General features: G+C 34.4%; 2 protein-coding genes across 2 annotated transcripts in view; one reads left to right on the forward strand and one right to left on the reverse strand.

The window, feature by feature from the left end:
- Nucleotides 1-748: 748 nt before the first annotated feature.
- On the reverse strand, nucleotides 749-16,406 carry Vps24 (vacuolar protein sorting 24). The gene is made up of 6 exons (XM_089646995.1): nucleotides 16,203-16,406; nucleotides 15,379-15,439; nucleotides 14,524-14,703; nucleotides 10,236-10,276; nucleotides 9,361-9,534; nucleotides 749-6,309 (listed from the first exon to the last, which is right to left on the reverse strand). Exons 1-6 carry the CDS (start codon nucleotides 16,245-16,247, stop codon nucleotides 6,142-6,144), a joined length of 669 nt encoding a protein of 222 aa, XP_089503121.1. The 5' UTR covers nucleotides 16,248-16,406; the 3' UTR covers nucleotides 749-6,141.
- Nucleotides 16,407-17,424: 1,018 nt separating this feature from the next.
- The window catches only part of mino (glycerol-3-phosphate acyltransferase mino), a 127,298-nt gene continuing 117,081 nt past the window's right edge, over nucleotides 17,425-27,641 (forward strand). The window contains exon 1 of the mRNA XM_089646621.1: nucleotides 17,425-17,648. The gene's annotated coding sequence lies outside the window, so the exon portion shown is untranslated. The remainder of the gene's footprint in view (nucleotides 17,649-27,641) is intronic.

Genomic DNA, 27,641 nt, shown 5'->3' on the forward strand with positions numbered 1-27,641 from the left:
AAATGAACTTTGCAGCATGAAAATAGACGGTGAAATAGTTAGCTATGCTGATGACACAGTTTTACTTTTCAAATCTAAGGATTGGAATAATGTATATAACATAGCGAATTTGGGAATCTCGCAAGTGAAAACATAGCTAGACTCAAACATACTTACACTTAACATATCAAAGACAAAATTCACAACATACAATATAAATATCACGGGACAGCCAAAAAACAACACAAACACCATAAAAATACACAAATGTTTAAACACCAACATCTGCGATTGCCCTCCTCTGGAAAAAACAGTTATTCGCAGCATTGAAATACTGGTAGACTTTTGTGTTCTAAAGATTATAATTAAATAGATTGCACTTTTTGATTCAAGGGTTTTCTTTGGGTACCTCGGGGCTCCAGACCAGAGGTGACTGCAAAACTCAACAGTGTAAACTAGTGATTTTTACAGGGTTTTCTACTATGTATCTGCGTGCCTTGTACAGTACGCCCATCTTCTGAGACTAACTTGATTCTTATCTTCAATGGAGCCCCCGTGCCTGAGCTGATCATGGATGTGTCCAATAAATCATTGAATTGTAAGTAAAATGCATACATAACACACTTGGGCTGCAATAAAGACAGTAGAAACACATGAAAAGACTTATTTCAGCAGAATGAGGAACACAAGTTAAAAGGAAATTATCGCTTCGTGATGTGTTTGTATTTTTTTTTCAATGACCGGTAGTAAATAAATAGTGATCAGAATATACAAAGCAATAAATTTATTATAACATTCAACTTTTGTCACAACTTAACATTAGTAATAATGATTACATGAAGTGGGTTCTCTTGCGTGATGGGCATAATACACGAAAATCCAGTTTCATTGAATTTGTGTGTGGGTTCAATTCCCCTATTAGCCAAGTCCTCCATCATTGCACAAGCAACATTTTCCCACGGTAACAATGGAATTTTGAAGTGACTGCACCCGTCACTAGTTTTTTGTAATTTTTATTTGGTTAATTTGATGTCATTGAGGGCCTCTGAGGTGTAATGGTACACGCAGTTGTGTTCAGTGTTGGTAAGAAAATGATTAAATACAGTCAAGTTACAGCCAAGTTTGACAGAAAATTTATTGATTTTTTCTTCAAAAGTTGCAAAATTACTTTGTAGCGTCATTTTAATTATATGAAAATGAAATACTTTGTATACACCACTTTTAACTCTTTGCACGCGGCCGTATCAACTCTTGTTACGGCAAAAAATCTATACTCACACGCGGCTGTATCAACAGTTGATACGGAAACTTTGACGGCCAATATTCCAGCGCTCTTTCGTCATAAATGTATTTCTAGCTCACTTGGACATTTGTAGAACTATCACGATGCTGACATCTACAAGAATTTCTCAAAAATAAAATTGTATATTGTATTTCATAAAAAAAGATCGAGAATCAAGTGCGCCTCTTCGCGCCTTTTAGTCCTTTAGTTTACATTTTTGTCAACGGATGGCGTTAGTACTAGTATGTCATTCATAACTAAAAATGATAAGTGATCATGGTGTCCCACTTGTGTCTATCAACGCAGTGGCCTAAGTACACACACGCCGAGTGAATGGCGGGACCACATTCAAAAGATACGATACGTCTTTGTATGAAATTTTATGTTTTTGTTTTTATAAACATCTAAGACACACGAGGATTTGTTTTCATATTGTGGAGAATAATCTGTTCTGTCTATATAGTCCAATAAATCATGCCAGAATGTTATAATTTGACATTTAATTGCGTGCATAGGTACTTGAAAATATGTACCGCGTACTGGTATAGATAAAACGGAGCAAATTAACGCGTTCAAAAGGTTAATTAATAATTTACTTGAAATAAATTAATTTTGTTAATTTTCATGATTCTGACGAAGAAGTCATTAGCTTTGAAGCATGTAGATTATTGTTAATTAAAAGTGACGTATACAAAGTATTTCATTTTCATATGAATTTATTAATTATCAATAACCCACCCACTGGGGTTGCACATTAGTAAAATATTATAATATTAGTGCAGTGCAGTAGGGTACAAGGCTAAAAGTAGGTATTCTAAACCTCATTAAAGGCTTTTATACCCTAAAAAATTTATTTGCAAACCTTTTACATCTATGTTAAGTAAGAATAATATATTAGTTTTGTTTAAAAATACTTTAAATGATCACAGGCAAAGCCTTAACTCTTAATAATGTGTACTCTCAAATAGTGGCGGCTAGCTCTAAGGAGCGTTGGAGCAACGCACTCCCAAAATTTCAGTCAATCTAATAATATTAATTATCAACCGATAATAATACCACCAAAAATCAAAGCAAATAAAAGTATTAAGTTAAATTCAACCGGCTCAAATTTTCGTTCTTTGTATCACGTGTCATAAGTCACGTGGTGCGGGCGAATTTCGTTTCGCTCATTGGAACATCAACTATATATAGGCGCAGAGCGTGGATGTTGACCATAGTATTGAAATTAACTCCAAACATGAAAGGTGCTCACCAATGCCTCTTAAACTCTTCGGTGAGATGGCGCCACTTTAGTTCACAGTTTGCGTACTGATAATTCCAGCAGGTCAGAGTAAATGGACTATTTACGTGAGTACAAGCCGCCACTGCTTTCAAATAAAACTTTTAAAGCAAAATATAATAAAAGTGAGGTATTTAGAAACAAACATGGTGATGTCAGATTGTTGCAAAATAATAAAAAATTTGAATGAAATTAAAATAAAATAGTTTTAAAATTAACACTTTTTTATCAACACTTGATTTTGAAAACTTTGATTCAATTTTGAAACATTTTCAAAATTGTAAGAGATGGCAACATGACATTACCGGTTTTGTTAGAAATACAATACATGCCGTTTTCATTACAAACACATTTAAAAAATATATATTTGTTTGTGGACGCCATCTTGAAACGTACATTTTTGTGGTTTCTGATTGGTCCAATTGGGTTTCAAAACAATAAAAACACTGCAATTTAAAAATCTCATTTTATACAGGGTGTCCAGGTGTAAGGCGCACAACTTTCGAGAGGTGATTTTACACGTTGGTAGAAATAAAAAAAATGAATGACTTTATTCGAAATTTTGTTGTTTTTTTCCCATACAAAAATATATTATTTTCTACCTACAAACAATTCAACTTTTGTACTTTAAAACATTGAAATTTCGAAAAAGTAATTTTTCTTTATTACTTGAACTGTTGCGTAGAACCACCTCCGGAAGTTTGTGCACTTTACCCCCGGACACCCTGTACAGTTCAAAATGTGTGATTTAACAACTTCAAACCAAATTTGTGTTATAATTTTTTGTAGATACATAAATATGTATTTAACTCATTTTGCTTGAAATGAACGTTTATTTCTATACCACTAAAATAATAAACAAACTTATTATCTAGATATAAATTGACTTTAAAAGTCGGTTGAACATTTCTTAAGTTGAATTATTTACAATTTATTATAACAATAAAATTCATTGGATCGGGGAGCTAAAACTTTCTTTTGCAAAATAAAATATTGTTATTTACGTTAATTGAAGAAAAATAACAAAAAATGCTGACACTACGTTACTCAAAAAAATGTGCAGTCAAAAATGTAATTCTAATCAATTATGTTACATTGTTACAGACAAATTATGTAATATTATTATAATTTTAAAATAAGGCAACATCAATAATATACTAAATCATGGTTCCCCAAGCTTACACCGTAGCACCGTGATTAATTTATTTTAAATACCACGGTCAGTTAAAATTTATGATTATTTTTATATATATAAAAATATTGTTGGAAAAAAAAATATTTTCAAAAATTTTCATTTTCACATATTATTGGGAACCTCTGGACTAAAGATATTATTTTAAAGGATTGAACCAGTATTTCATTTAAATTAAACAAAGTGAACTAGATTTTGTTGTTTTATAGAAACTTGAAATAGTAGGCATACTGTTTGATTACTAAGTACATAATTTCCCCAAAAATGTTTTGTGTTTGACCAAATATGTAGCTAACGTAAATCTTATCAATCGCTGATGAATGTTGAGTAATTCTAAAGGGTTATTTGTATATTTTGTACAAAATAAACACTTTTCTTGGATAATACATAATTAGGTATTTGAAAATTAATAATAAAGTAAAAAAATAAAACATTTCACGAGAACGTATGTACGTACATATGTGATGGTTAAATAATTAATCTATGTACATTATTATATTCCAGCTAATATTGACATAATATGTGATTCGCTGTGTTTTACTGGACACAACCTTGAAAAAATAAAATGTATATTCACACATCATTTCATACATATATGGAGAATAATTTATTAGACTTGATTGTTTGAATCGCCGTTACATTTGAAGTTGTCATCAAATCACCAATTAGCGCCATTTTGAATTTTTGACATCTTTCAAATGGTTCCATAGTCTAAAGAAGAAAAGTTGCATCCATACAAATTTGAATGGAAATAAATGTTCCATTTAGCATGTGCTCCGTCTCACTTACTTCGTTTCATCTGACACCATAGATTTCCATCCCATTTGAATTTCGTAATCACGTTGAAACACAATTTTTTATTGTAAATTTTAGGCCCAATTTGCCAATATTTTGATCACGAAACACGCCAACAAGACATTTCTTGTATTCTTCTTTATTCTATGAATGGTTCCATTAGTCACCGATTCTTGGCCCGTGAACATTAAAACATTTTATGAAAATGTCAAATGTTTGTTTTGTTTATTTTTGAAGCTTTATTTAGATGTGACAGGTGTTCAAACAACTCAGTCTTACACATTGACATTTTAACAGTTTTATGTACATAAAGAGATACTGCGCTAACATTTTCCATTGTGATTTTGATATTTGAAAATGTTTGGTCAATTTCACCAGAAGTAAGGAAAAGTTGACCTTATTTCAGGCACACTGACACGCCTATATCACACTTCTATCGGTACATCTCTTCAGTGAATTCAGCGTTTAAGGTGATTAAATCACAACTCGGGTGCATTAAAATATATAATTATATACTCTGTTACCATTCATAGCTGTCGGACGAAATAAAAACAATATATTTAAAAATAGTTTCATTGACAAAGGTAGGCCCTGGAAATTACGAAGCACTTTAGGACTCCAGGGCCCGCAGTCTGCAACCTCTAGGGCCTAGCATGGCCATATCGATAAGAAGCAATACCAGTTAAATTTAGTTGTCGAAGTTTGTTTATTGATGTCTCAAGCATGAACCGCGATTGATAAATGAACCAACGTCAGAAAAAAAGAGCCCAAGATGGCAACACTGATGCATTCCATCTACATCTTAGATGCCAAAATGATACCTAATTTATACTTTTACCAATGGTCATTTGCCATTATCCATTAATATTCTGAATAACTATTGAAACTCGGTTTCCCCAATTTTAAATTTGTCAGCATCGAGCATTAATGTGCTTGTGGATCGCGCTTCCTCCCCCTTTAGCCAACGTTTCGGACAGCCATACAGTATTCATCATACACATGGCCCCTTTATTCACAGGGATATGCAAGTATTCGATAGTCACATTGTGTAATCACTCACGTCGCTACTGAATTCACGAGACCCGTGTCTCTACCACTCATTGTTGAATTCTCAAAACGTCAAAGCTAAAATGCTTTCAAAAGTTCACTCACAACCAAACAGTTGCTGAAGCTGTCATTTTTATATGCTGTCAATTTATAAAAAAATTTTACTGCATTTTTCCTAGCATTGATCTAAATCACACGCATTGTTACAAAATGTCTGACACAAAGTCTCAATAATAAAATGTCTGCATCGAGTGCCGATGTAAGAACCTCCGTGCAGATGTATGGCGGTAGTCGCCAAGATACTAAAATCAATAAGTATCGGATTCTTGCCTATCCCTGCGGAAGAACAACCTAAGGCTGTCTGAAATGTTGGCTAAAAGGGCGCTTCCACTGCGGCATATACTTTTGACTGAAAATCTCAAAACACTAACAATATTGTATTCGAACTGTCAAATGTAATTGTCATGCTTGCTCATCACCAATATTGTTTATTAAATTCTTTTATCTTGCTGATGCTGGCGTTCATGCTAGGGCCCCAGGCTTGCAGTGTAGAACTTCAGTGCCCGTCTAGGACCTGAGGGCCTGCAGACGCGACTGCATGTCCTGCAGCTCTCCGTCAGCGTCTGGGGTCTCTGCTTCTTCCTCGCGGCTGGTGGAGGCCCCAGGGGCCTCTGCCTCGGCCTGCGGGGGCGCGGGGGCCTCGCCCAGCTTGCCCTGCGTGAGCTCCCAAAGGACCTAAACAAGACATGCATTGTGAATACGGTGACTTTCGATAGTGTAAACCTTTTTTTGTCAAAATTGAGTTGAGTATGCCATCTATGGCAACAAAATATAAGCTATCTATCTAACAGCCATCGCATTTGGTCGAACAGTTAGATCCCAAGCCATATTTCGTTTAATATGATTTAAGATTTTCACGGCCAAAAGAATTTTTGTTATTTGTTTTTGGGGTGTTATGCCGTGTTGCGCAACCGTATTTTTGCTGTTGCAACACGGCATAACACCACAAAAACAAATAACAAAAAAACATATTTCATTTATTTATTTATTTTTTCATGTTCTCCATAAAACGGTTATACACCAACATTTCGTCGCTGTTAAATCAAACCGGCATATGTGCAAAAATGGAGCTTTTGAGTTATTGGTGTCAAAAAATTTCTCTTTTTCCCTTCTATTCTTATGTCGAACCGGCATGTCGTATAGTTGAATAAAAATCTGTCAGATGGCGTTGGGCCGGTATGCATTTACGCGGGAATCGCCACTTTTTTTAGCAGAAGACTGACCTATTTCGCAATACGCCAGTTGCTTCAAAACTTTCAAGGGGGAAATGCGTCCATCATGTAAGTAAAACTGAATTATCTCACAATAGTACATTTTTATTATTACCCAGATATGACTTATTGTATGACTTATTGGCAGATAATCCGGTTTGCACTTAACAAAAGCGTTTATAGCAGCCTCAACTAAAACAAACCGGCATATATGCCAAAATGTCTGACCCGGGTAAAATTTCTCCCGGTTAAAAAAATAAATTAAAATAGGCAAATTTAATAAAAAAAACTTTACCAAACTGAAAGATGCGAAACTGCGGTGAGGAATACGAGTCTAAAACCCGTGAAAGAGTGAACCAACACAGGGAAAAAGAAGCGTTATTGAGATTGGGAGCTGTGTGCTGAAATGACTGCTGAAATGACTGTAACATTTAAATGACAGAGCTGACTGTCCAATAGACGTTGTCTTTTACAACGATAATTGTTGTGGCCAACAAAAAAATAACTTTATGATGGCAATGTACAAATATGCTGTTACAACATTAAAAAACATAAAATATATCACTCACAATTTTTTAGTAAAGGGCCACAACCAAAATAAGGTGGATTCGGCTCACTCAACCATTGAAAAATAAGTTAAAAGAGCACTCCGAAGCGGACCTATATACTTACCTTCCCAATACGTCATGGCCATGAAAACGGCAAAGAAAAGTGGCAAGCCTTACCTGGTTCATGAGTTGAGTCATGAGGACTTTTTGATATAAAAGCTCTGAAGGACCCCCAGGTAATTTTACCCTTTTTGGCCATTCGAATGTTTAAAGTAATTAAAAACGACGGCAACTTTTACTTCAAAACATCCTACGGATCACATGCCTGGGAGGAGGTGAAGAAAAGGAATAAACGGGTCAGTGGGAGCGTGAATCCTGTTGTGATGCAAGCTTATTCAAAGAGACCATTGATGAGAAGAAGAAAAATGGTATCCTAAAGTTAGTTACCGCCGGGATAATACCGTCAATTTATTCAGATTTCCATAAACGATTGGGAAACTTTGAAGTTACCAGCAAAGGGAAGAGCAGTTTTATGTTAATTGTTTATAAAAAAATTGTGAAGCAATAAATTATTTTTTCATTGACAACATTATCTTTTTTTTATACCTAAAACAGGTTCCAAAAGAAGAAGCCACTATGACACAAAAGCAAATATTACACTGATTTTAAAGCCATACTGGCATATCTGCATTTTACTCTTAATTTAAGCAATTTTCGAATTATTTGCAACTACTACTTCAATAAGCAGTATTCGTCTAAATTTTATTCATTCATAAGGTGGCTTTGAGGTGAACCAAACGGACGATAAAAGGAAAATATCATATGCGAAATCTTTAAAGCGCTCTGGTGAAAAACTAGCATTTTGCAGATATGCCGGTTTGATTTCACAGCGACGATATCATGGAGAAGATTACAAATAAAAAAGTTTACAGAGGCAGTTTTACTATTTTGTGACATGTGTTAAAGGTAGTTACTGAATTGTCTGTAGGTGACATTGAAAATGTCGATGGCTAATGCAGAATCGTTAAGCAGTTGAGTCGCTCTGTTTATTGGCGCGTTCTGATAGGCAGAAGTCCTCGCTTTCGGATCATATAAGAGTGCATGGGATCTCCCTCGAGTATAATTGTTAGGGACATAAAAGTTAACCTCTTTCAACATAGGCGGATTGTGTATTGTACCAGAGATTAACTTAAAAAAGTGTTTGCCTAAAAATATTTTTCTGCGGGCTTCTAATGTATTGAAATCGAGCATTCCTGTTAAGAACAAGGATGGATACAGGAATGGATAGTATGTATATTCCCTCATATACAGGTAACGCATATACCTTTTTTGTACTTTTTCTATTTTTAAGATATGGTTTTGTTCAGAAGGGGCCCAAATAATGGAGCTGTATTCCAGGATGCTGCGGACAAGTGCTTCATATGTTCTCCGTATTGCAATTCCATTAGTAAATGATCTCGCATTACGAAGAACAAATCCAAGCAATGTCAGATATGTGGGATTTGAAAGAGAGATTTGCTTCGAAGATCACTCCAAGGTCACGAATCTCGTTTTTGCGTGTTAATATATTTTTATTAATGTGATATGGGAATAGAAATGTATCTTTGGATCTTGTAAATGTAACTACACTGCATTTCTGGATGCTGAAGGGTAATTTATTTAATTCATTTTTATTTAATTTATTTCATTGTTTTCTCCGTAGATTTATTTGAAAATATTTTGGAAGAAAACAGTGTCAACACCAAAATGGCAACAGATGGAGGGTTAAATGCGGCCAGTAGGAGACTCAACTTTGACAATAATCATTGGTTCTGAGGATTCTGTCCGAGATCCGGACTTTATTGAAAGTTAGCTCTTCGAATATTGAAATCCAAGTAAGTGGCATGACACTACATGGATCAGTACCCAGGATTAAGAACAGTTTTGTTGGGGTAAGGTTTTTCTAACTATGTGGCCTGACTCCTTACCTTGTCAACTTCAGTCTGGGCCTCCTCCTCCAGCTCGTCCTGGTCCTCGAGCCCCTCCATTGTCTCGTCCAGCATCTCCTCAATGATGCCCGCCCGCATCATCTCCTTGGACATCTCTCGCATGGTGTGCGCCACTTCTGGCAGGCGCACCAGCGACTGCATAGCTTGCATTACCTGCGGACACACAATACAACATAGGGATTTATTAAAATAGAACTAATATTTTCATTACTCTGGCGACACTGTATGTATTTATTTTTACATGTTCAAGCTAATCGCTATCAAAATACACTTTGTTTGATGCAATGCGCTTAATGAGACATTTTTTGCACTATTCAAAACAACAAATCTTGATGCTTTTCAGACTTGCCGGCGTTTTTTGATTCACATCTTCCACATTAGAAAAATGTTGTTAAACAGAGTCATCCGATTTAAAAAATTATTGGAATTCCTTATTGCAATATATATATATATTTTTTTTATTTAGTAAAAGATTATACATTTATATACATTATTTAAGAAATGTTTTGACTGCCCAACTAGGAGGATTCCCGTTATAGGAAATTCATTTGAACAGGCAATAATAATCTACATAAAGAAGATCCTTTGTGGTGGCGTGGCTTTCTTTTTTTATGCAAATCTGACGAAATTTGGCACACTTGGCCATCAAACAAGAAGGTGACTATTTACAGTAGATTTTAAAAAAACCACACTATCCCCTTTTTCCACCCCTTAAAGCATAATTTTGACACTTCTTGATGAAATTTTGGACATTTGACATTGAAAATAAGAGGAAAATTACTGTCTAAATCTGATTTCGAAAACTCGGCAAAGTGGGGACTTGAGCTAGTTATGTATAAACAAATGATCCTTACCTCTGTTGATTTTTGTAACGAGCCGGCTACTCTCAGTGTGGCTGAAAATAATACATAAATCATTAGAATCAGGCACACATATTTAGCTATAAGAGGTTGTGACAATTGACAAGGTCGTTCCCAGTAGTTAGCTTCTAAAAAAAATCTTTTTTTTTTTAAGTTTTATTATACAGGGTGTATCGGCACGTACCCGACAAACTTTAACCAGCTATTCCTTAGCATATTTGGAGTAAAAAATCTTATGTGCACTTTGCTGTCCGGTAACGTTTTTTTTTTAATAAAAAATTTATTATTCATATTTTCACCACATGTCACCACTGTTTTATCCTTTGTAAAAGTTTGAAAACCCATCTGGCAAATATTTTATTCGAATTCCGATGAATAATGCACGTGTGTACCTATATTGGCACTCTTTTACAATCACAACGAAATGGCACGGCACCATTCGTCTCATTTTTAACCATTATTATTTAGTGGGTGCGAAAGAGCGAAGACCATTTTTGACATACTTGCTTATAACAGCTGTTGAACACGAAACGCAATGCCAATGACAGTGATGTAGTGTGGAAAATTTAAATTTTTTTGTTTTTAATTGAAAAAAAAATGCTACCGGACAGCAAAGTGCCCATAACATTTTTTACTCCAAATGTGCTAAGGAATAGCTGGTTAAAGTTTGTCGGGTTAGTGCCGATACACCCTGTATACTGCTGACGTGTACCCGGCGTTGATGGGGTTTATCCATAGGAGATAGAAATATACCACCGTGGACTTTTCTGTAGACCTTTTTAAGATTTACAATGCTGTAGTTCATTATATTAACCTTTCCGGGAGTATGGACGCTAATGAACGACGGTACACACTTTCGCCAAAGGAGTATGGACGGCTATGGACGACAGGGGTCGCATATTCATATTCGATGCATATTCTGTAAATATGCATCTTATTGCCATCAATGGGCATATTCCTGTAACTTTACACTAATTTTAAACATTTTACATCATTATCGACAGACATATCGGCTGTTATTTATTTTGCATAAAGCATACATATAATCAAACAAAAAAAAATTATTTATGTAAAAAAAACTCACTCCCCAGAGCACGGCCAGCATTACGTAACTTACTCCCGGAAAGGTTAAGGAATCTCATAAGGTTAAGCCAGAGTTAGCAATGTAAGCATACAAAAAAATTTTGTTTTCGACTTGATTACAAAACAACAACTTTTCTCTACTTTCTATAAATATAATACGCATAAATTATACATATATATAAACCTTCTGGAAGAAATTTTCTAAATGATAGTGAAAACTCTATAAATTCCATTGCGTAGTTTAGAAGAACTAAGCTCACAAACAGGCAGACACGGATAGCGACTTTATTTTATACTATTTGGAGATTAGAGATGTATTACAGTAAAAAAACTCTTTTTTTCTTACGAGTTGATTTTTGAAGCATTTATTTGAAAAGAAAATGTATGAATATAAAATAAAATTGTGGTCTTTATTATATGCACATTGGTTTGTCAATTTAATTTCCCACAGTCCCCTCACAAGAAGCGATAATATTCATCAGCGGACAATCTATAGTTTGCAAAAATGCACTATTTTTTCACTACATTTTCTGTAATAAGGCAAAAAAACATAAAACACAGACAATACGATACTAGTAAAATAAACAACTCCTTTCCTAAACCCAAGCACCAGCTTATATTAGGAAAGAATATAATAATAAAAAAAATTTTACACTGCAAAATCTGTTAATGCAAAATATGAAAAAAAAAAAAAAAAAAAAAAAAAAAACAATAACATTGAAGACATATTAGCGACTCTCAAATGCAAATTTAAAAAAGAAAAGGTCGCATCTGGGAATTGAACCCGGGACCTTAGCCTTGTAGGGGCTCTGCTCTAACCACTAAGCTAATTCGACCCTCTTTCCTTTCCAGTCATATTTAACGGTATCATACTTTGATTAGGAACTACCAACATTATCATCATTTTCAATGCATATTTTTATTGGTTATCTTTATGAATATACATAATTTATACATAATTTAACCCTAGAAGCCTAATCTATTTTATAGGTACATAAAGCCTTAACATACGTCTCAGAGGCGTGCACTTGTAAATGACAGCCTGTAGGCCAAAATATACCTACTTCTGTCCTATTCTTTGAAGGAAAGTTAAGGTTGGTATATAAACTAATAATAAAACCCAGTTTTATCAATGAAAACTTCTATCACAGGTATTTAATACAACGAATCAAATCATTATGCCTATATTCAAACAAAAAAATCATCTTCTTAAAAATCAACTTTAACATATGTTTTTTTTAAATAAACTTATATTTTTTTAACATTAATTTCTTATTCATAGAGCAAACATTAAAAGTAATCATGCTTTTAATTACTAGCTTTAATTTTAGAGCAATCTACATAGACATCAACTTTGTGCTCAGAAAATACTGACTTTTTGCACTTACAGCCCACTCATTTCGACATTCTATTTTTTTAGCAGCAAAAAGCTCAGTATTTATGTTTGTTTGGGCTCTGGTTCTCGTGCCTGAAGTTTATTATCTGAATCAGTAGGTTTTGCGAGAATTTGGCTTATATTTTGTCTTTTTGTCTATATAAGTCGGAATTTCAAGTCTCATCTCCATCCAAGGCTTAACCGAATCTGTGCTGAGTTTTTTAATGAATTCTCTTTTGTTTGATGGTTTATTTGATCATTTTGTGGCCATAAATAATAGCAAAATTGACAAAAGCCATGTTCGAGATGCCATAGAATACAGTCATTGACCATCTATTAGTTTTGCGGCTGCACCACATTGAGGAGCACATTTGATCAAATTTATCTACTCCTCCTTTTGTTTGGTTCTAGAAATGAATCGTGTCTGGTTTGCCACTTGAATTATTAATTATTGCACTTTCATCACAAGATAAAAGGTAAACCATATTTGCAGGTGGTTTGTACGATAGAAGTGTCAGAGGGCCATCAAAACAAAACTTAGAATTGCCAACAGGTCGAGATCTCGAGTTCTTCAATTGTTCGTGAATTTCCCACTTATTTGATCGAATAGTGCCCAGTAGATTTAATTTGTAATTTGAGCTGGTCCTCGAGAGGTGCGGACTTCATTCATAGCTGAAGTTCTGTGAGATGATTGACCCCTATTTGTTGACCAAGTATCCCGCGTCCATTCTTACCGCGAAGAGTATTTCCAGGAACACGATAATTTCGCCCTGAGTTGGCAGATTGCAAAGCATGAGCAGCATCAAATGCTAGGTCAGCTTTTGAAATTTTGAGTGGGAGACTTCTTCAGTGGGAGCAAATTCTTGTAAAGGGAAAGCCTCTTCAGTTACATAGTTATTCTCATCTTCGCTTTGAATGTCGTCCAAACTGGCTGTCCTCGTCTTCAGGAGCTGATTCTCCCAAAGAAAGACTATCTTCTTAGTCTAAGATTTTCAAAATATCGTTACTGTTTAATATATTAGACCACGACATATTGGTATCTGAAACAATGCCAAAATTAACATAAAATTGATGAAAAATTAACGAAAGTAAAAACATATAATCTTAGTGAAAAGTTACACAAAGCCTAAACATACGTCTCGCAGGCGTACTATACCTCAAAAACTCAAAAATGGCTGGACTTACCTTAGTGATGCAGGTACCATCGGCGAGCTCCTGTCGGCCACTAGGGTGGTTAAAGAGCACGGGGCGCTAACTTTAACCGTTAGAAAGAGAAATAGAATTTAAGATTGTGTGTACGCCTCGCAGGCGTAGATAAGGCTTCTAGGGTTAAGTAAAGAAGTAAGCGGGGTAAGGAAATTTAACCAAAAATTGATAGCTATAACTTTATAACATTTGAATATTTAAAAAGTAACAATTACAAAAACTTTCAGTTGCGATCATCTCAAAAATAGTATTTCTTTGACTTATTACTTTTTCACAGTATACCTACAAATATATTTATTTATTTTATTTTGGTACAATATTTTACATTTCATAGTACAATCCAGTAATGTTGGCCTCACTGGGTTACCCGTGCTGCTGGCTTACCCGTGGGCTGGCTTACCCGTGCTGAGGCCTCCATTTTATAATACAAAAAAATATACATAATACATTTAAAGAAATGTAGATTTAAAATTAAAGTAAAATAAAATTAAAATAAAATGAAATAAAGCTAAAATCGGAATATTTATATTATTTGTTGTGTGTTTGTGAGTGATGTGTGTTTTATATTGGTTTTGCGTGTAAAAAGATACCTTTCAAAAGAGTTCATAAAAGACTTACCAAGTTGATTTTTCATCTGCAGTTGAACTGAATTAAGATGAGCTTTGCTGATGTATATTTTGGTGATAGCCTTGCGCGACCGAAGAATCTCCTTAGCCAGAATTGTGCAAACTTGCTTGTCATTCTTTGTGGCGGCTTCCTTTAAGGATTTTTTGATTTTGTCCTCTTCTCTTTGGATGGCTAAAATAAATTGAAACAAATTTTATTTTATTTTTTTTCATTTTACGAAAGGCCAACATACCCAGGTTACAAATAACCAGATAATATTTGAAAAACTACTACTACTATCATTATGAGCAGAAGATGTTGCTTGTGCAATGGTGGAGGAATTAGCCATGAGAGGAATAATTGAACCCATGACGCCTGGGTGGCTACCAGACACATTTATCAGCTCAGCCATTAGGCGGTTAAATGAACATTTCCCGGCTACCTCCATATTTAGAAATTAAAACATGGAAATCGATAGAAAAAACGTACTGATGTTAGGGTAGTTGAAAGTAGAGCTGCAACAGCATTTTACAGCCTAGATCTTCGATTGCATCTTGAATTTCTTAAAATAATTTGGTTGGTACTGTGGAGGACTGTTTATTTTATTTGCTTATTTAAAATGTAGGTTGTTTTGAAGGATTCTTATAAAAGTTATTTTTTAATTAAGTTGAATCGAAGATTTCTTTCAAAAAAATAATCCTACTAAGCGGGTCCGATTAAAACTTTACCGATTTTTAAACATTCATTACAAATCAGCTTATTATGTAGGTAGTTTATTTGACTGACAGTAGTAAAAATTAAGAGCGTCGCTTCAGAAAATCAAGGTTAAGTAAGTAAACAAATTAATCCAAACGTATTATGAGTCACCTCTTATTTGGCGGTCGAGTTGGTTGCCTTCTTTCCTCAACTTGTGTGTCCACTCGTTCACCTGCAAAGGTGGGGTTTGTTAAATGGCGAAATTAAAACAACAAGATAACAACGCAACTACAGGGTGCGGCAGAGAGGACGGACGGTTTTAAAAAAATCATAAAATAGTTAATTTCTACTCGAAAACAAATTTATTGATGGAATCAGGTTCGCGAAGAAATAGCATTTGAGACAGTCAAGTGCGGAAAATCACATCAGGCATGTGGTGGCCGAAATCGTTGATGCTGGAGGCGTTCTTGGAAGTTCGCGTAGACTCTCTCCAACATCGCTCTATATCATAGGGGTGAAAGCGGAGATCCATATGCAAAATTCGCCTTACCAAACGATCACTGAGGCGAAGTGCAGCAGCATGCTTGCGGGCAGATCGAGTCGGACTGCGAAGAAAGGCTTGTCGAACGCGTTCAACATTTTCAGGAGTTCGAACTGTACGCGGAGCTCCTCTTGGTCTTCTGTTGATCAGTTCACCACGTCTGCGAAGTGATTCAACCCAACGAAGGATGGTGTTTCAAGAGGGAACAGCTCTATTCCTATGAATGTTGAAGTGGCGACGAAACTCACGCTGTACGACGGTGACTGACTCATTATTTCGGACGAAACAATCATAGGCGAAAACGCGGTGCTCCACCGTCCACGGCTCCATGACGACAACTGGTAAAACAATGCTAGGAACTAACGAGTCAAGCGGCACCCCAGCGGGAGAGTACTACCCATCTCAAAAACGTCCGTCCTCTCTGCCGCACCCTGTATATTCAAATGTTATTTACCAAATCTTTGGGATTCTTCTCAGGTGTTTTTCCAAACAGTCCCATTTTGATTTTTTTCCTATAAATACACTTCAAAACACTAGACAAAATAATATATAACAATAATGTAAAATTGTTATTTCTAATCTCCACGACAGTTCAGGTTTGACAGCGAGTTGCCGTGTTGCCATAAATAAACCACTCACCATGCTGCCATACAAAAAATATAAAATTATTTATTATTAGCTACTTATTAGTACCTACTTATTTCCAAACTAAAATGATTTTTCATCACCATTATTATTCTGTTAAATATTAATGCGATTATAAAAGAATTATGTAAGGTAAAAACCTTACTGTAACTGTTCATTACTGTAGCTCTCCTTTCATTCATTACTCATGCCTGGCATATTATTTATTTTTATTCGTTTACACACAACTACGCACGACGCGTCGTGCGACGGCTTCTCAGGCAGACAAAAAAGTTAATCAAACCGCTCAACCGCTATACAGACAGTCTAACATGATTGCACCCTATCTTTTATAAATGTGATATGAATAATAAGTTGTGGTAAGTAGGTCCCAAAAAACTTTCTAATAAATTTTTCATTCCCTTTCCCACAACCATTTTCGAATTCCTCCTCCCCCCGTGTGAACGCCACTGGGTGGTTGGTATGGTGATGGTGATGGAATGGTGGTTGGGTGCTCTGACTGAGTGGTTGATTTATGCTCTGGCAGTGCAAACATTCAATATCACGTCGTTCAACTCAACCAGATTGATACGACCGATCAATCAAATTGAATCGCCTATAGGGCCCATCATGTGCGTATGCATTTACGAGCCGAAGCGCGAGTTGATTTAGGAATTATGGGAAAGGAAGATCATGGAACGAACCAAAAGCAAGCGACGGTTCGCGCCATATTCGCGTCGTTCGCTGACACTATAAATTACTTGTTACAGCCGTTCGTCATTTTTATTCTACCTAAAATTAAAAATATAAATAACAAAATAAAAATTTTCTTTTTCTCGCCGCACGAGTGAGAACTACAACAAAATTCAGGCTGATAATATTTTCAATCAAGTTACGCAGTAAAGTACTTGTTTTAACTTTAAACTCATTTGATAGATGGCGCAGTGTAAAGTGTAACGTTTGGAATTTCTTATAGCTTCCCTTGGTCCTTGGTTTAGTTCGCTCAAGTTCGCTGGTTGCTGGTTCGCTCAAACTTCAGTTATATTGTCATAATATATGGTTGCAAGTTGCAATAGAGCTGCTCTGTGTGCTGATTTTTGCATAGTTTATTCTCGTGTGTCGACTTTTCGCGTATGTGGCAGTGCTCTTATAACAGTAATTTGTAATTCCTGCCATTATTGTGTCACACGGAGTGTTTTCATCTAATATATGTGTTCCATACCGGCATTAAAAAGGACTGTCGTTAGTGATTAGGATACCATTTTGCAGAATCAAGGTGAGTGCGCTAATAATTTTTTTCACTTCCGATAAAAAACGAATGAAATAATGATGATTCAACGCTTGTTCTACATTCACTAAAATTACTAGTTGCTCCTTCATTGTCTTTCGCGTTCACATTTCGTATTTGGATGATACCTTTTATCCAATTTTACGAACGATGAAAATTGCGGTAACGGAGTCACAATTTTTAAGGTTATGTTGTATTTATTTTGTTGTTTTGGAGAAGAATTCATGCAAAATAGTGATAAACTCATTTTTTCATTGAACTTATGCTTTGGTGTTTGATTTGGATTATTCTGTCTTTTAAAAAAAATACAATTACATAACTATTTACATTTTTTGTCAAATTTGCTCAATGTCTTCTTTGAAGTTTGAAGGCTTGCAAATTTGCCGACATTAGAGTTCAATGATCTTGACTCTTGGGAAAGTATTAGAATATTTTTTTATATAAAACGATCGTATTAGCATGTAAATGTATCTGAATATTTTTTAAACGCATCTGAAATTATTTTCTAAACATGTAATCAAAAAATATTATTATGACATTTGAAATATTTCTTAGGATGTCAAACTCTTGTAGAATAATGAATAGGTTATTCAGGTTCTTGAAATTGAAAGCAGTACATTTAAATTGAATAGATAATGTCGAGTTTCATTTAATTTGTTTCAAATGTAATTTACAAAATAACGATATAATATTCTCATCTTCTACTACTTTTTATTTATCATTTTTAACACCTGTGTGGAAATTTAATCTTTTTATAATAACGGTTCTTTTATTTGTATAAATTCAGTAAAATTAATAATTTAAATCGTTTTTTAATTATTTTATTTTCACGGCACCCTTCAACGGAACGCGACAACCATAAAAGTTATTAAATTTTCTTTATTATTTCCTGAAATGTGTGCATGCAGAAAAACTTGATTTTAATGTCAATATGATTACTGTGATATCAAAATGTAAGGTACGATAATATGCAAAGTTATTATTTTCAAGGACATTTGGTAATCTTAGTTTTAAAAAAGTATGTAAAAAAAGGTGTTATTGAAGATTACCTAAAAATACTACTCATCCGAATATTAATTACAGTGATCACGTACCTAGGCGTACTTTTACTCGCGTTAGCCGCCTTTTGGTTCAGGGCCGGCCCTGGTTACTATTTGTATTTATTACAAGAGTGGTACATATTTTTTATTTATTTATTTATTTATTAGATACAAATAATTACATACATATTAAGAAAGTTTTGGATGTCCAACTAGGAAATTTTCCCGTTTTAGGACAGCCGAATTGCCTGGTTTAGTTAACATTTGTACACGCTGCTGTTATGAATTATGTTTCCATACTTTACATTAATAGTTACGCTAGTAATATAGTCTATATACATTGAGGTGTTTTTGCACAAAAACGGCGCTATAAAAGTCATCCAGGTATTATTATTTATTATTATTATATATTTATCAAAGTAATCAAAATAAAAACTTTTTCAGACATATTTGTACACCCGAATATTAGTTTTTGTTATGAAAACACCTGATAAATTTTATCAAGGTACATGTAATAATATGCAATTAAGGAACACTGTATCAGGGTACATCATAACATATTGGATTAATTCAATTTATAGTTACAATATAAGAAAAATATTAGGTGGGTTTCTTAATTTGATCGCTGTTACTGTGCTGTGTATTAATTTACATAATCAAGGTACATAATATAATATAATATACATAATCAAGAAAAATATAAACAAGGTACATGAAAACATATTGTATAAACATTATCAATCACAAAAATTATCAATCGCATTGTATAAATCAGATACATGGTAGGAATTTTTTATTTAACTGCCAATAACAATGAATAAATGTGAGTACAGAACATTTTGTTTTTGCACAAAAACGGCGCTATAAAAGTCATCCAGGTATTATTATTTATTATTATTATATATTTATCAAAGTAATCAAAATAAAAACTTTTTCAGACATATTTGTACACCCGAATATTAGTTTTTGTTATGAAAACACCTGATAAATTTTATCAAGGTACATGTAATAATATGCAATTAAGGAACACTGTATCAGGGTACATCATAACATATTGGATTAATTCAATTTATAGTTACAATATAAGAAAAATATTAGGTGGGTTTCTTAATTTGATCGCTGTTACTGTGCTGTGTATTAATTTACATAATCAAGGTACATAATATAATATAATATACATAATCAAGAAAAATATAAACAAGGTACATGAAAACATATTGTATAAACATTATCAATCACAAAAATTATCAATCGCATTGTATAAATCAGATACATGGTAGGAATTTTTTATTTAACTGCCAATAACAATGAATAAATGTGAGTACAGAACATTTTTGTTTATCTGTTGGTCATCATAAGTTCGCTTTCGACTCTTCCTAAGTCTAGAAGCCAATAATAAACTAATTTACGCAGAATGCTTATGCTTTTCGATTTCCATAAATCGGGTAAGAGGTTGAATAATTTTGGACCAAGGTAATAGATAATATTATACTATCAGTATCGCCCTGGTGAAAGACCGCCATTTAGAATCTAAATGTTGCTTGAAAAAAACTTAAGCCGTGTTCGGTGACCATATCTGAACATCCAGGTATTTCCCAACCTTCCCCTACCCCTTCTCCTATAAACCTTCTCCTCCCATACCCACTCCCTTCAAACTCACAACATATCCTAAATATTGGGGATGCCATAGTCTAAGCTGTAGGCTCTCGTGAACCTAAAAAGCACTCGACAGAGCATTAGTGCGATTTTGTATGAAAGGCATTGAAGCCAAATCTAGGGTGTTGAGAAATTGCCTGGCAGCCATCTTGTGTGACTAAAACTTGAAAATAAAAGTGAGGAAAACAAAAATAAATTCAGACACAAAATTACAAAATGGATTAAAGAACAAAAAAGACAATATTGCCAAAATTTCAAAACATAAAATAATAAAACCTACATGTAACACACAAAACCAATATTAAACACAAAACATATAATATGTATAAATATACCGATTTTTTACTTTATTTAAATTGTATTTTACTTTAATTTTAAATCTACATTTTTAGTTTAAATTTATCTTAATCTTTTTTTTTTCTTCATCGACAATGTATATTATATACATATATTTCTATAAATGTATTATGAATATTTTTTTGTGTTATAAAATGAAGGCCTCAGCACGGGTAAGCCACGCAGTGAGGCCAACATTCCTAAATTGTAATAAGAAATGTAAAATATTGTACCAAATAAAAAATAACAACTTTCGACCTGATTTCAATGCAAAGTGGTTCATAATGATTATAATGAACTATTATTATTTTTATTTTTCGAAATTAACTATATTGAGTAAAACCTCAAATTGTAATATTTAATTATTGAAGACAATATTAGCGATTTCTAAACGAAAATCTGAAACAGAAAAATCAGAAAAGGATACGGTCACATCTAGGACTCGAACCCAGGACCCTTGTCTTTCCGGGACACCGCTCTTGTCGTATCCTTTTCTGATTTTTCTGTTTCAGATTTTCGTTTAGAAATCGCTAATATTGTCTTCAATAATAATTATTATTTTATTTTTGTGTTAACGCATTAACGACGACTTACGATTTTTTTGGGGAATTTGATAAGACAAGGAATGGGATTCGTCATTCAAAAATGAAAGTAGGTTTTGGCATTTTTCATATATTATATTCCTCCGCACCTGGCTTGAAATTATTCTCGAATTGCTCCGTCCATGGCTTTTTAGGTCCACGAAGATTCTAAACCCTAAATCAGAGGTTCCAAACCTTACCTGGCTCACCGCCCACTTTTCAAGTATTTTTTTTTTATTTGTACATCATCCCCACACAGGAGGCCCCAATGAAAATAATTTCCCTCAGCATTTATCAGTATCGACTTACATTCATCGAGCGATTGGGGATGCTTATGTTATTGATAATCAATCTAAAATAGACAAATAGTTTGGTAAGGTATTATTATACGAAGAATTTTTCAACGTCAGGACAGTGTTTTCAGCGGCTTGTTTGTCATAATTTAACGAATAGTGCATTGACTACAGCAAAACAAACACTATTTAAAATTAGTATCCTCGCGTATAGCACCATTCTGATTGAAGTGGGGAACTTTATAAAAAAATCAACTCGTTAATTAGCCCGCCTAAAACATTTGGCATTTTGAGAGCTCTCGATCTCCCGATGACGTGGGAGCATAGATATACAACTCACGCAGCATAGAAAGTCAAGTACTTTCATCTAATAAAATCATAGACAATACTTGTAATATTGCTGATATCTAGGCTTCCGACCTTCGTACGGATGATTGGTTCCATGATGGGCACCGTACCACCGAAATTCCTCAGGTATGTCTATATGCGGACGCATGGAACCATAGACTAAAAATACATCAATGCATGGAACCTATCCTAGGTTCATGCACCATATCGACTTACTTGAGGAAAATAATTCTGTGAGTCTGGAAACTAGGATGAAAGTAAGTCTAGCTATTATGTCTTTCAAAATTTGGAACAATTTTATCGATAGCCCATTCCTCTCGGGATGCTATGATTTATATGTACCAGACCACTACAGCCGAAATCGATACCATGACTTATTCAGAGTACCAAAAGGCAAAACCAACGTCCTGGCAAAGCATAGCATGACGAGGGGAGTGGTGCTGTTAAATGAACTTGCAAAGAATTTGGATGTAAGTGACTGTTCTCTAAATGACCTAAAACAATTATTGAAGAGTCACGTAGCTAAATGCTGATAAGACTATGTAAAATTGTAATTTAATTGGAATAAATATTCTGTTGTACGATAAAAAAATGATAACTTTTCAAAATGACAATTCAATACACCTTTAAAATGTGTCGTTAAAAGTTATGAAACAAAAACTAGACATTCCAACCAAGCCGAGCTTTAAATCTACCGATATACCGGGATAAACTAGATATACCGGGATAAACTAAACTATAGGTCTAAACTAAAAACTTACCTTTTTTAGCTGTCGTACCCTTAAATTAAATATACCATTCCTAAGAAAAAGCCCAGTTATATTCAATTTTTCAATTAAGTCCTAAATCCTGTATCTGAATTTCGCCAATAAACAATTAGATAATGTTAATTAAGTGTTAATCTCAAGTGACCTACCAGGTAAGTATTATACGGTATATTTTCTCCATAAATAGTTAAGTAATAACATAGATCACTGTAGAAATGTATTATAAGTTTGTACAGCGCCCTTGAGGTGATTTTGCACAAAAACGGCGCTATACAAGTCATCCAATTATTATTATAATCTCACTGGCTTCAGACGGGAGCAGTTAGGACTCTTGTGGGGTATTATCATTAAAAAAATAGTATAAACTAGTTTTAAATTTAACACAACTTAGTAAATTATCAGTTGTGTAAAATTTAAAATACGTTTATTAGTAATGCCCCTGTAACACGTCTATAAGAATCTCTCGGTGTTATTATTTTTCAGGTGTCCCTACCTACCAACCCAACTGCCAACGAATTGAATCAATGCAAAAATACCACAAGGCTATTTTATTCGTTAGTGGCGTAGGTCAGTAACTCTCGCGACGCACGGTGGGCTGAAAATCGGCTCTCATAGACATAGAAACTTGAATCTTCAAGGGTATTTTTTTTGGCTAGAAATGGATTCTGCTGATCATTACTATGCTATAAAATGTCGTACGAAGCAATTGCGTGTACAAATGAAGGAGTTATAATTTTTTTAAGAAAAATTTGTATGGCGCTGACATTAAAAATGAGGCTATCTCTGGAATCATAAGGTTGGCCGTTCTATCCTTACACACAGATAATACTACTATTTATTTGTATTTTTTTGACATACTTCATATTGTGGCGCAAGGTGCGATTTTTTTTTTTAAAATCCTAAAGTGGAAAAAAAAATCTTTTTTTTGTTGATGATTCATTTTAATGCTTAAATGCTTTACATATGAGTATGCTTTGTCTAGTTTACAATATTTTATTTACACTCCAAGCCAAAAAACTGTGCACAGTGAGCTGAAAATCGCCTTTCATAGACATAGTGACTTGAATTTTCAAGTGTATTTTTTTTGGCTAGAAATGGATTCTGCTGATCATTACTATGCTATAAAAATTTGTATGAAGCAATTGCGTGTACAAATGAAGGAGTCATCATTTTTTTAAGAAAAATTTGTATGGAACTGACATTAAAAATGAGGCTATCTCTGGAATCATAAGGTTGACCATTATATCCTTACACACAAATATACTACTATTTATTTGTATTTTTTTGACATACTTCGTATTGTGGCGAAACTTGTGATTTTTTTTTTTTAAATCCTCAAAGTTGAGGATTTATATATGAGTATGCTTTGTCTAGTTTACAATATTTTATTTACACTGCAAGCCCAAAAGCATTTAAGCATTAAAATGAATCATCAACATTAAAAAGGGTTTTTTCAACTTTGAGGATTTTTAAAAAAAAAATCGCACCTTGCGCCACAATATGAAGTATGTCAAAAAAATACAAATAAATAGTAGTATTATCTGTATGTAAGGATAGAACGGCCAACCTTATGATTCCAGAGATAGCCTCATTTTTAATGTCTGCGCCATACAAATTTTTCTTAAAAAAATTATAACTCCTTCATTTGTACACGCAATTGCTTCGTACGACATTTTATAGCATAGTAATGATCAGCAGAATCCATTTCTAGCCAAAAAAAATACCCTTGAAAATTCAAGTCTCTATGTCTATGAAAGCCGATTTTCAGCCCACTGTGCGACGGTTTGCGACTCCGCCAATCGTTTAAGGTCACCCTGCTTCGTTCAAAACACAAATAATAAAATATAATTTTTATTAACCTACCCACATACCTACTTATAATTATATTAAGACTAGCTGACTTATACCCGGCGTTGCACGGGGACTTATAAATGTAAAGTTTTGAGGTAGTGAATTCCAGCAATTCGAGCATTGTGAACAACTGGATGCATTTTAAGGTGGAAATAATATGATTATAATAAGTATTTATTTCACTTGATCGTGCCATGTCTTCCTCGGGCGTCCTCGACCTCTTCGACCATTCAATTCCAAGTCATATATTCTCCTTACATCGTTCATCCCTTACGTCTCATTTTACCACAAATAATTATTTGATTAGTGTCTTTCTCGGGCGTGCATGACTTGTTCTACCATTCACTTCATGTTGTATCATTAAATCCACATTTTCCCCGTTTAAAACTGCATTATTTCGACTTTAATTCAACTTCATATCTCATTTCAGTGCAGAGATAATGTGTTGAATCTTTCTCGAGCGCCATTCAAACCGTTCTCTAAAATCTCCTGGCACTAATGAGAACAAAATTTGAAATTTTCAGCGAAATCGTTTCAGTTAAATAGATCCGCCGCTTTTTAGTATTAAATTCATGTAATCTATAGGTACAGTCGAGTGTTTGAAATGCCCAGTCCTGGTTGGTTGCTCTCGTAGGTATATTGAATTCAATTAAATCGTAGCCAAAGATATTAGAAGAACGAGATGTGCTATGAGCAGTTCATACTGTGTGGAATTGTTTTGCCCAGTGTCGCCGGTTTTGTTCACCAATACTACTGCACACCTTCGCTTACGCTAAGGTATCCGCACTAATACATAGAACAGATTTCTGTGCGTACACGTCCCGATAGTATTCAAAGTACCCTAATTAGGTAGTACTCCGCCTACGGTCTGGCGGCCAACATAGCATATCTCGTTCTTCTAATATCTTTGATCGTAGCCGTCTATACTATCATTTACAATTTTGAACATAAATAATATTAAGTCGGATATAATTCTTCTAACTGCGAGTTTTAATAAATTTAATCATTTCATCAAGTAATCGTAGCTCGTGCTTTCAATGGGAATACCGAGTTTAAAATAGATGTGTCTTGTTAATACATTGTCGTTGTATTGTAATTGGGGTTAAGTTCTCAAAATGGGTAGGCCATCTGGAATAGATTACCCCAAATATTGCTAACATTCAGAATTTCTTTAAAATCAAATCTAATGCAAAACGTGTCACTTTATTTGATTAATTATATTATGTAAGGATCATTACAGGAGTAATTTTAATAACATGACCACTGAATGGGATTACTAAATCCTGCTTACAGTTTCCACTACTGATGTTAGGAGCGCAAACATGGACCGCAAACCTTGTTACTAACATTGCGATGAAAATTGACACACACAAATAGCCACTCTAGATATCTTTCGGTTCTGTGTTTACCCGCTGATTACATTTTCAACCTGCTCCCCATCGTTCCCTAACAAATCAGTGCACCTTGGTGTACCGATCGCACCGGGACAGGAGTTCTTGCTGGGGTGGTACACGGTGTATTCATTTAGTATCATTGAATTAACCTGTAAAAATAAATACAACAACATTCGTATTGAAACGTCGCAGATGAGTACGAGACGAGAATTAACGAAGCAGGGCACACGGCCGCTACAAGTAGCACAAGGTCGCCCTCGGAAGACGTTTGCAGCATGTAATATTGTGAACGCGAAGACTACTTGACAACACCTGACACCTGAGTGTGTAGGTAGTGTAGGTAGAGGTACACTATTATATTTTATTATATACAGAAGAATGCAGTGGACACGGTCAGTAGCAACTTCGGTAGTCGTCTCCATACGAGAAGCGACTGAAGGAATGTAAAAATCAACATTGCGCAGTGATTGTAGGTGAATACGTAGTGAACTATTTAACCACTAGCGCACACCCGTGAAAAATCACGGGATATTATAATAAAAATTGTAGAATGTTTTAAGGTGAAAGTATTTATTACAAAAAATATTTGCTGCAGGATCATTGCCTTTCAAAAGAAGAAATTTTCCTATTGAATATTAGTAAACTTGAAATTTTTTCGATATTTATCCAATGATATTATAAAAATACAAGACACGTTGTATTCATACTAATCGAACAACAAAATGTTGCACCGCTTACGAAAAGGATAGCTATTCAAAAAATATGCGTAGGAACGGGCCGCTAAAGTGCGTCCACCACGCGCGTTGTTCAGTAACGTATCTTCACTCTATTAATTCATTTAAGCATACGTTTTTGAAAAAAATAAAGAATTATTAATTCATAAAATATTTTTGAGACCTAATATATCGCTTGACTGATATATGATAAGTAGTTCCAATTTTGAAAATTTTAAGTTCATTGAACTTGAATAATGTTACGTATTACGCACTAAGGACCTGTTGTTCCGGAGAATTTGAACAATTTTCGGGTTCTATGAAAATCTTATTCGAGTTCTGTTATTATCATTATAGGCTAGTGGCTTTACAGAACTGAAATAATAACATAACTTGAAAAAATCGAAGAATTGTTCTAATTCTCCGAAACAACCCTTCCTTAGTAATATTACTTACCCATGTACCAATAATCGAAATTGGTATATTTAATGATACTATATCTAGTAATATATCACCTGAAAATGCTAAAAGAAGCTAGGAAATATGTGTACATGATGTCACCATAAAATACTTAGCAAAGATTAAAAAAACGAGAAATGGGTTTTAATGAAGGGTAAACTCAAACTGAAAGAAAGTTCATATTCAAATTATTATTATTTTTTTACATTAACCTTAGGAAAATAATTTCCTTCAGGGCCTATGTCATCTTTGGGAATGCTGTGTGTAGGGTATTTTTAAGGAAAGGAAATTCAGGGAAGGAAAAAGGTATGAGGGATGGGTAGGAATCTAGGGAATCAGTGTGTCCAGGAGCAAGGCGATAGGTCGAGAGACCAGTTGGAGCTCCCCAAACCAGCCTTTCCCAGGCCACGCAGCTGGTGGGCAGGCGCATCCTGAACACACCTCACCCGATGAACCCAGGCACCCCTGCTAATTCACCAAACGTAGCAAACCACTTGGGGTGACCTATGGCAGAGGTGTTGGTAATCCAATAAATGGTTCCCG

Source organism: Hesperophylax consimilis, chromosome 25 (genome assembly GCF_061612785.1).
Source record: "Hesperophylax consimilis isolate HC1 chromosome 25, BYU_Hcon_1.0, whole genome shotgun sequence".
NCBI lineage: Eukaryota > Metazoa > Arthropoda > Insecta > Trichoptera > Limnephilidae > Hesperophylax > Hesperophylax consimilis.

Bases quoted from the DNA above. Each gene is read 5' to 3' on its own strand.
- Vps24 (XM_089646995.1), bottom strand. From the start codon at position 16,247: ATGGGACTGTTTGGAAAAACACCTGAGAAGAATCCCAAAGATTTG. The intron at 14,704-15,378 runs GTGACTCATAAT...AATTTATTTTAG, and splicing joins ACTCGACCGCCAAATAAGAG to CCATCCAAAGAGAAGAGGAC. The intron at 6,310-9,360 runs GTAAGGAGTCAG...TGTCTTGTTTAG, and splicing joins CCCAGACTGAAGTTGACAAG to GTCCTTTGGGAGCTCACGCA.